Source organism: Nyctibius grandis, chromosome 6 (genome assembly GCF_013368605.1).
Source record: "Nyctibius grandis isolate bNycGra1 chromosome 6, bNycGra1.pri, whole genome shotgun sequence".
Taxonomy (NCBI): domain Eukaryota; kingdom Metazoa; phylum Chordata; class Aves; order Nyctibiiformes; family Nyctibiidae; genus Nyctibius; species Nyctibius grandis.
Window position 1 is genome coordinate 45,332,002 of NC_090663.1, and position 9,679 is coordinate 45,341,680.

The 9,679-nt window shown below is 41.1% G+C and overlaps 1 protein-coding gene across 5 annotated transcripts; it reads left to right on the forward strand.

Moving 5' to 3' along the window:
* Positions 1 to 520: 520 nt before the first annotated feature.
* CBR4 (carbonyl reductase 4) lies at positions 521 to 8,068 on the forward strand. Of its 5 annotated transcripts, none has more exons than XM_068403419.1 (7): positions 655 to 845; positions 3,040 to 3,094; positions 3,414 to 3,555; positions 4,108 to 4,228; positions 4,702 to 4,838; positions 5,452 to 5,586; positions 6,932 to 8,068. In XM_068403419.1, exons 2-7 carry the CDS (start codon positions 3,080 to 3,082, stop codon positions 7,108 to 7,110), a joined length of 729 nt encoding a protein of 242 aa, XP_068259520.1. In that variant the 5' UTR covers positions 655 to 845; positions 3,040 to 3,079; the 3' UTR covers positions 7,111 to 8,068. The 5 variants fall into 5 exon arrangements, with proteins under 5 accessions (XP_068259522.1, XP_068259520.1, XP_068259521.1 ...); XM_068403420.1 differs by having other exon boundaries at positions 3,066 to 3,094; XM_068403421.1 differs by lacking the exons at positions 655 to 845; positions 3,040 to 3,094 and adding an exon at positions 521 to 646.
* The last annotated feature ends 1,611 nt before the right edge of the window (positions 8,069 to 9,679 follow it).

A 9,679-nucleotide genomic window follows, 5' to 3' on the forward strand; every position in this document is an offset into this window, starting at 1 on the left:
TGCTTTGGCGCGTCTCCCTCTTGCCATGGAGCGACTGGCCACCATGCGCTGCGGAGCTTCGTCTTGCCCAAGCTGCGATGCTGGCTGAGGGCGCAGCCAGCAGCTCCAGACTCCCTTTCCACCTGTTACCAGCCATAACGGCTTCTCTAAGCAGGTGGTTTACATCACGCCATCATTTCGTGATGCCTGTGGTCAGTTCAGAGCTGAACCATCATCACCTTGGGGAGGAAAAAAGCCTCTGTAAGGAAAGCGAACACAAAGGTGCTCGGAAACCAGAAGGTAATTTGAGAAACACATGAAAGCCGTTTCTTCATCAGCCTCTTGTGGCGCACCGCCTTCCTCATGTCGGGGAGGGCGGGAGGCGCCGACCGCGCTCGGCTCAGGGCGGGAGAGGGCTGTGGAGGGGGCGGACGGCCGCCCAGCACCGGCCGCCGTGGCAGCGCCGCCGCCCGGGGACTACGCGTCCCGGCGTGCCCCGCGGCGGGCGGGCTCGCTCCCAGCCACGCCGCGCCGTCCGTGCCGCGGGCTCCACCTTGAGCCCGACGGCCGGGCCGGGAGCCGTGCTGAGGCGCACCGCCGTCAGGCCCTGCCTCTGCCCTCCCTCCGCGCCGGGCTGCGCCGCCCCGCCCCGAGGAGGAGACGCGGGGTGAGCGCGGAGCCGCGCGGCTGGGGGCGGTCAGCCCTCGCGGCGCGCGCGCGGCGGGCGGAGAGGGAAGGAGGGCGGCCGCCCTCAGCCGTAAGGGGCGTCGGTCGGGCGGGACAGGAGTGCCGCCCGGGTCGGAGGAGGTTGGTGGGAGCCCAGATCTCCCCTCCCTCCCCCAGAAGGGGTGGGGGGAAAGAAAAAGGTTTGCCGAGAGGAGAGGGCGGGCTGTCCCCGAGGGTGGGGGCGGTGTGCTGACGGGGCAGCTGGGCCGCGGGTGAGGCGGCCGAGCGCACCTGTGCGGGCGGCGGGGCGGCCCGGCTCGGCCTGGCCCGGCTCGGCTCGCTGCGGTATTTCGACTCGCATTTGCTGAAAGGTGTCCTCCAGCGGGCTGAGCTGCGGGCCGTGAGGTGGTTAGCAGCAGGGGCATCGGAGCCGTGGTGGTCATGGCTTAAATAGTTCGTTCTGAAGGAAGAGAAGGGCTGTAGAGGGCAAAGGTGGCACAGGCGCTTGTCTGTGCTGCGTGGTGACCTAGGAGAGCCTGTTGCTCAAGAGAGACTTGTTTTTCCCTGCATTTGTTTGACCAGGGACTACAGGGTTATTCCTCCTACTGCAGCAGGTTTTTTTCACCCAAGTCACAACTCCAAAGAATCTGTATGGCTTTTTTGTCTTAAAATACAAATTATATATTGCTGTATTGGAAGTAGGCCCTATCCGCCCCCTATAAATACTGGTTAATGCACAAGGGACTTTCAGTGTTCTTTGTGAGAACGGTAGAATCACCAAGATTCTTCCCCTTGTCATAGAGAGCAGGAAAGGTAGATAGATGCAGAAGTTCTCTCCCCACAGGCAGCTTTTTGGGTCTTCTGTAGCTAAGAACGTTCAGAATTTCTTGGAAAAGAGCATACATACAGGTCCAACGGCGCTGGACCATAAACAGTATAAGATGGTTCACTTGACATTGCTTAAGGATGGAGGAGTTAGACAAAATGACTTCCAGAGGTCCTTTCTAATCTATATTATTAGATGTTTCAAATAAAAATGAGAGACTTTATACGCGCAGTGCTGGTAAGAGCAAAATACAGAGGAGGAAACGGAGGAAAAAATCCTAGTGCAACATTGCTACAGCAAGCAGGCAAGAACTTCCAAGAGTGTGACTAATTCTTTAAAAGAAGAGCTCAGTCGTGATGGAGAAGGCAGATTGAGACTTTTTGATTCTAACAAAAAAAATCTCATCAAAACATGCGTTGGTTGGTTGTGCCTTTAGTCTACTAAGACAGTAAGAGCTGTAGTTACTAGGGTTCAAGACCTCTTGATTCATCTCTTGCAGTCTAGCTACCTACTGAAGGCTACCCAAAAGACTAGTCTTTCTGGTGAGGCAGCAGTGTCCATTTTTATTGCTAAGGAACTGTCCTCATGCAGGACATCTTTTTGTACATGTTGTTTTTGCCACCTGAGATGCAAGTATTGAATTCTCTGCCTGCTCCTAGGAAACTGATTTAAACTTGCTAGTGGAAGCAGACGCAGGCGTTGATTTCAAGCACATGGGTTTACTTTCTGTTACAGAAAAGGACCTGCTGCTCTTTCGGGCCCTTTTACAGGAGACCAAAATCAATATGCAAATGTATGAGTTGATTTGGTCCTTGTATGCTTAACACTGTGCACTCTTCTGGTTATCACACATCAAAAGGGTCTAATAGACCTAGGTAGGGCAGAGGGTAGCGTGGCAGGATTAAAAGCTTGGACAGTCTTTAGTGAGATACAGAATGGCTTCCATGTGTATAAGAGTAACTAAGTAGACCTGAAAGAGGGTTTAGGAGGAAGGTAAAATGCAGCAGAGTAGCCTCTGAAGTTAAGAACAGTAAGGGGAAGATATGAAGAGAAGTGTTCTCAAATCAGAAAGCAAATTAAGAACAAAAGGAAGTACTTTTCCACAAATAATGAAACTTGTTGCCTCAGGATGTTATGGAGACAAAAGTTTAATTGGGTTCAAAAAGGATTTATTCAAATGTATGGAAAAGAGATTCATTACTATTGCTTGGATTCTGCCTGTGGCTCCTCAGGAAATCCCAAAACAATTGATTGGTTTCTAGAGGCTGCAGAAAAAAGATCATTCTACAGAAGTACTTTCTTCTTACACTCCTTCCTAAACATCTAAGCTAGCTACTTCGCAATCATTCCACATTTCAAACTGCCTTTTTTTTTTTTTCTTTAAAAGCAGAAACAAAAAAACATAAGGCTAGTGGTAAAACATAGTATTATGTAGTGTAACTTAGTATTAAACTAGTGTGAATACAATAGTATCGAATCTTAGCAACAGATACTTAGGACAGAGTGAGACCTTGAGGCTAAAGGACTTTAGTACAAGAACAGTGCTTACAAGAACAATACAATTACAGCTACTATGTTGGCTTTGAACAAACAGCTGAATGATACATCATGGCCTTTAGAAATGTAAGTCACATATTTATTTCATCAACTGAATAGGAGTTATCACAACACGAGAATTGAAAGGCTAGATTACATGCATAATTTTTTCACTAGTCCAGAAATCATTAAGAATTAACTTGAATTTGTGGAAGTGGTGTGTAATTTAGTTCAAGTATTTATTTTTTGGTGAATAGAAAATTAACGTCATTAATTCTATAATCCAATATTACAAAATGCTACAGATTAGTAACAGTCATGATTTTGACAAGAACAGTGGTTATTCTCTGCTGTATTGGGACCTGAAATTCATAGTTTATTTACAATTTGTGAATTATTTTTGAAGATGGGCAAGGTTTGCGCCATTTTTGGAGGATCCCGAGGAATAGGAAAAGCTGTTGCAGAATTACTGGCACAGAAAGGCTGCCGCCTGGCGATTGTTGCTAGAAATCTGGAAGTAGCCCAAACCACTGCACGTGATCTTGGTGGTATGTATGCTGCTTTGCAATGCTTTCTTCACTGTCCAATGCTTAGGTAACTTGTAAAAGTAGTAAGTCATAAAATAAACCTCATTGCTTAACTAGATGGAAGTGAAAGTAAAGGCTGAGGAATCTGAAAGAAAAGCTCTATCAGTACAATTTTATTTTCACAATATTCTTTGGAAAAGCTAAGTATGTTACAGTTCATATCTTGTGGATAGAATAGGTAAAATGAAAGGAATTGTTCAAGGTCCCAACAGGGAGGCAGTATGAATTGAGTCATCCTTGGCTCATGACCAAGCCAGAACTGAGACCAGTCTGCTCATGCTGAACTTCTGATTTCAAAAGGCCAAAACATAAACCAAGAAATTGTCACGTAACTAATCAACACAATACTTGAAAATTGTTCTTATTTAATTATCTGGGGATTAAATAGGTTCCTCAAGTTACAACTAGTTCAACATCTGTTTTAGCAATTGACTTGATAAACCTTCTGAAGAAGGTTTATGAATGATATGCCATCTTTTACCATTATTATAATGTGCCTTTGTTTCAATACAGCAGGACACCTGGCACTTAGCTGTGATGTATCCAGTGAACATGAAGTCCAGAATACTTTTGAGGAGATGCAGAAGAATTTAGGTCCTATTAATTACTTGGTTAATGCAGCTGGGATCAACAGGTTAGTTACTCGTTACAAGAGTATATGTAATTCTAGATGACAGCATCTTCATGTAAGGTGCTAAGGGCCTTTGCACTTAGTAAGAGTATTGTAAATGAGTACATCGGAAACAGTATTAAGCACTCTCCAGTATTCTGTTCCTGATGAAGGTAGAATTCTAACAGGTGATATAGCTTTCACTGTAGTTTCTGCATTCTGAGTTTATGAGTGAGTTCCCCCTCTACTCCTCTTTCTTCCACTTCTTCCCCCTGAAATGGTCCAAAACAATGTTTGCTACCTCTCTGCAAAGGTAGAATAGGTAACTTTTTTCTTGCTATGCATCATCTTTGCAATGTCATTGTTTTGAATGCTAGGATGTATAGAACCGTATAAATCCCCATTAATATTACATTCATCAGTCGTGTTTTATTATGAGTAAATGTGATCATTGTGATCGTTCGGTGAGTTCTGAGTTTTTTTGGTCTGTTTGTCAGGGATGGCTTGTTACTGAGAACCAAGACCAAAGACATGATAGCCCAGATTCACACTAACCTTTTGGGAACAATGTTCACATGCAAAGCTGCTGTAAAAAGCATGATTCAACAACAGGGAGGTGCTATTGTCAATATAGGTAAGTTGCTTCTCTAATCCAGTGGAGTTCTACGTAATGGTTTTCTAGAAAGGTTTAGCAGGTGTAATGTGTTGAAATGATAGTTGTTACAACTGACTATTTTCTTTGTATTCAGCCATTCTATATTTAGCATTTCTGTATGAATGCTTATTCTTTTGTGTAATTTCAGTAACTTCTAAATGTGAAACCAGCTTGTTTCGGTAATAAACACCTCAGAGTTTATATTTTATTGAAAAAAGAATTTTATCATTCTTTGTTAGCTCTTTCAGTAGCTACAACTACCAGCTGCTAGTTAGCAACTAAGAATCAAATAGGTATGGTCGGTTTCTTTTTTTTTGTCTTTGCAAGGGTATTTTTTTAGAAAGCTCTTAATTTTACTGTGCTGGTGCCTGTTGGTTAACATAGATATATGGATTCCATGAAAATCACAGTTAATTGAGGGATTTGCTTATTCCAGCAGTAGGCTATAAAGTACATTTAGTAATATACTCTTATTTCCTTTTCTTGTAATCTCATTTTCCATTGCAAATTTAAAACTAAAATGATAAAGCTAGTACAAGGTTTCAAATTAGACATTTAATTTTTTCTTCTCTTTGATGTTTCTTTATTTTAGGAAGTGTTGTAGGACTTAAAGGCAACTCTGGTCAAAGTGTATACAGTGCTACCAAAGCAGGATTAGTTGGATTTTCACGCTCTCTTGCTAAAGAAGTAGCAAAAAAGCAAATTCGAGTCAACGTGGTTGCTCCAGGTTAGTTTTCGGGAAGTTCTTACATCCTTGACTGTTGCAATACATGATCATTAAGACTGCTGGATATTTGCTGTACTCTGGAAGTAACTTAAGACAAATTGCTATTATTTTCTTCAGTTTTTGTAAGTAAATGTTTTTAATCTCTTTTTTTTTCAGTTTAAAAGATAATACATTCTTTTACAAAACCTTCAATCTTTTTAAGGGAACACTGAGAAATTTGGAAGAGTGTGTTTACCTGTTCCTCTATCCATTATTGCATAATAAATGTATGTTTTTTTTCTTTGTTCTTCCTTCCAAACCTGCTGTCTTTGCAGATGGAAGGATTAGAACTAATTATATACGGACAACTACCCTCGTCTCCTACCAGGGAATGCTTATTTGTTATTAGAGAAACATGAAAGACCACTAGAAGCTGGCATGAAATCATCTCTGTCTATCCCTGTAGTAAAGTGAGAGAGTCTGGAGAGAAAGCTCTGTGAGGACAAGGCTGTGATTTCACAAGATGAGCTAGTCCAAGCAAACCACCACCCTTAGGGAAAAATCCTGTCTTTTCTGACATTTTCCACTCACAGCTGTGTACTCTGCTGCTCACCTTGTGCTATGCTAGCTTTAAAGCCTTTCAGACCTCTACATGAACCAGTTCAGCTTGTGAACTAGGCAGGAAAAATACTTTTTATTTGTTTAGTGAGTTGAGCAGCTCACTGAAGGGTCCAGAGCCGTCGTAAAGGGGCAGAGTTCTACAGCAGGAAAAGAAAAGCAGGTAAGATCAGCTCTTTATGAAGCTGCAGCTTATGTGAAGAGAAGTGCAGTAGTGGGAAAACTGAATCTCAGATAACTGAAAATTGTAAAGAAGCGTCCTTCAAAAATGTCAAGAAATACTCTTCAAATGAGTACTATATTAGAAATTATGCAAGTGCTGTAACAGCTTCTAAAATATAATGGAAACACTTGCAAGCTGTAAGGGTTTCTTGCCAGAGATTTCATACTCATGTTTTTATTGAGAATGTTTTGGTGAAATGACTATATTTTGTCTCTCAGAAAAGTGATAACTAAATATGGTTTTGGAACTCAATTTTAGTTACCTTTTTTTTTTTTAACGGACTTCTATAGATCTCTACATTTTAATTATAACATCAGTGCTTCCAAAACTGGAAGGCATTTTATTGGGTAGGTAAAAAATTGGTCTTGGCCATAAAATGATGTGGACTGATTCCTGAGACTGTGAAGAATGGTGGCTGGTGCTGAATCCTAGTAGGAGATTTCATTTTGGAGGATTCCAGGGAAAATCCATTAGAGAAATTTAGTTGAAGGTTAGGTAACTCTTCAAATATCTCTCCTCTCTCAGGCTTTATTCACACAGAGATGACTGCTCATTTGGAAGAAGATCAGTTGAAGAAAGCAATTCTCCTTGGAAGATTTGGAGAGCCTCATGAAGTTGCACAAGCTGTTGTCTTTCTTCTAGAGTCTCCTTATGTCACAGGGAGTACTCTAGTTGTAGATGGAGGCTTGCAGCTTATGACTTAAATACTACCTTGAATAAGTACCTACTTAAATGTCATGATGGTAATATATAAATATATAATAATTAAAGGGAGGGGGGTGGAAATTAGTTGAAGACTGATGTGTTTAATTGACTTGATATTATTTAGTCAGAGGAGAAATTCAGCAGCAGTGAAGTCCAATGCGTATGTTTAGCTACCTGAAAGAGTCCATTTGGTATTATGAAGTCTGTGTATGTAACAAATTGAAAAAGATGTGGTTTTGGTATGGGGATAGTTGTAAATAACAGACTGACACATTTTTAAAGCACTATATTTTTATAAAGTCATGTTTTTCAATTGGGGACAGAATGGAGATTTTACTGAAATTATCGTGTTACACAAGGTTAATGAATGCATAGGCATGTTTATTGGTTGGCAGGTATAATTGCATCAAGTTTTGCATGTAGGGTGAAGATTGCAAACTGTATGATTTTTTTATTCTTATCAGTTAGTCCCTACAAAGTGGCAAGGAGTTTCCTTTGGTTTTTGTTTGTTTGTAGCTAATACTACAAAGCTAGGAGCTTCTAGATCTTCAGCATACCTGGATTGCCTTTAGGAGATTTAATTATATGTAATGCATTTTTATAAAGACAAAACCAGCTCAATTCCATTCTTGAATGTATGTACAGCACTCATTGAATCCAGCAGCACTTGTGTGTGTATATTGAAGGACTATTGATTGGTCATTGGAGTTGCTAGTTCTGTAATTGTCTGAGTTTGAGCTGCACGTATGCTGGTGAACAGTACAGTTGCAGACCTTGCCACATAAAAGACTTTTCACGGACTAGGTGGATGTTTAGAACTAAACACGAACCACTTCCAGAGTGTGAAGTCAAGGTGTTTTGCTCTACATCTTCTTGAACGCTCACTTCAACTGTGTTATGTTGATGCTCTTTAATATGTATGTATAGTCAATAAAATAGCCATTTATTTTATTCAAAGCAGCTTTTGAAGCAGAGTAATTATTCAGCTGTAAACGATCCTGAGTGTTCCTCTCTTGCTGAAAAATTACCAAAAATTTGACCTCAGGCGTTTCTACTGAGATCAAGTAATTTTTAGTAATTGATGTTTTTATCATCTCTGAAGAAAACTATGGATGTGGTTTAGGACCTTCACTTCTTAGCTCCATTGTGCATTGCATCATGATCCAGATGTTGATTCAGCTTTTGAAATTACTTCCCGTCTTGGCACACACCGAACTACAGAAAGAAGAGGTCTCACTGATGATAACTTTGAGTCTTTAAAGTCTGGGATTTTCTTCATTTGTGCAGCTGAGAAATTCTGTCTTTGTGCCAGAAAGCAGTGCATGTTCAAGCTTCTCACAGGTATGTATTGAGAAATCATACAAGGAATGGTTGTCTGTTCAGGGGGATTTATAGTTGTCTGTGTTACTCACTTTGGAATACAAAATACGGCTAGAGATAGTCCTTTCAGGTGTCCTTATCTTACTGTTATCTCTTTGTAGAGAAGTGGTGTTATTTACTGTGAAAAGTTCTGTGTCGTGTATGTCTTTGCACCAAAAATATAATTGCTAATTATGTTGCTCTTTGATAGGAGGAATTGGCCAGAGAATAGATGAATTTTTTCCGAGGGTACTGAAGGTGAGGAAGGACAGTTGGTACTCCTGTTTCTACTGGTCGAATAGTAATACGTCAGTAACTTGGCTGCTGCCCATACCTGTCCTTAGTATTTTACAGGCAAAGCCTGTGTGACATAGCTTGACCAGAAGCCAAAATAAGAGACTAAAAATAATTTCCTCTTAGTGAGTTCTGACCCTAATTATTATTATCCCTTGTTTTGTTGGGTAAAGGAACTGTTAAATAAGTTACTAGCAATGGCATTTTTAGTTTATATTTGCAATTAAAACCTGGAATAACACCCCCAGAAAAATTTCAGTATGTTGCTAAGTAATTTTTTTAAAATGTTGCAATACATACTATGTTTTTATTACTGCTGTTGCTATAGGACTAGACTGCAGTGTTGGTAGCCTTAAAGTCATGTTCCTAAAAGACCTTTTTTATTCCCTTTTCGTCCAACTAGTAAATTAGAACTGAAACCCAGTTAAAAACAGTAATCTGTTTCAGCATTTACTGTGTACACCTACTCTAAGGAGTATTATCTATTTGTCAGACCAGGATTCTGTCTGACCTGGTGTAAGGTCTCAGACAGTGGGAGCAGTGAATGGGTAGGGTAGAAAACAGATCAAGTGTGTGGTGATGTCTCCTTAGAAGACTCTTGTACCTCCAGCAATTTGTGATTGATGTGTTTGAATCTGCCATTTGATAGCTCCAGTTGAGGCCTGCAGGTTATTACGTTTGATGAGACATTGTAACAACCCTCTCCTGCTCTCTGTGTCGCTCCTGGATTTGTAGGTGACTGTCATATCCTGCCTGCCTCAGTTGTTCTGTTTCAAACTGAAAAGTCATATTTCTTTTAGTTGCTTGTTGCTGGAAAGCTCTTTTTTACCTTATGGCATCTTTGTTGTCCTTTGCTTTACTTTTCCAGTTTCTCAAGGAGGGAGGAGCAGGTGGAACCGCTCGCAGTGTTCACTG

Bases quoted from the DNA above. Each gene is read 5' to 3' on its own strand.
- CBR4 (XM_068403419.1), top strand. The intron at 4,839-5,451 runs GTAAGTTGCTTC...TCTTTATTTTAG, and splicing joins AGGTGCTATTGTCAATATAG to GAAGTGTTGTAGGACTTAAA. The intron at 5,587-6,931 runs GTTAGTTTTCGG...CTCCTCTCTCAG, and splicing joins AGTCAACGTGGTTGCTCCAG to GCTTTATTCACACAGAGATG.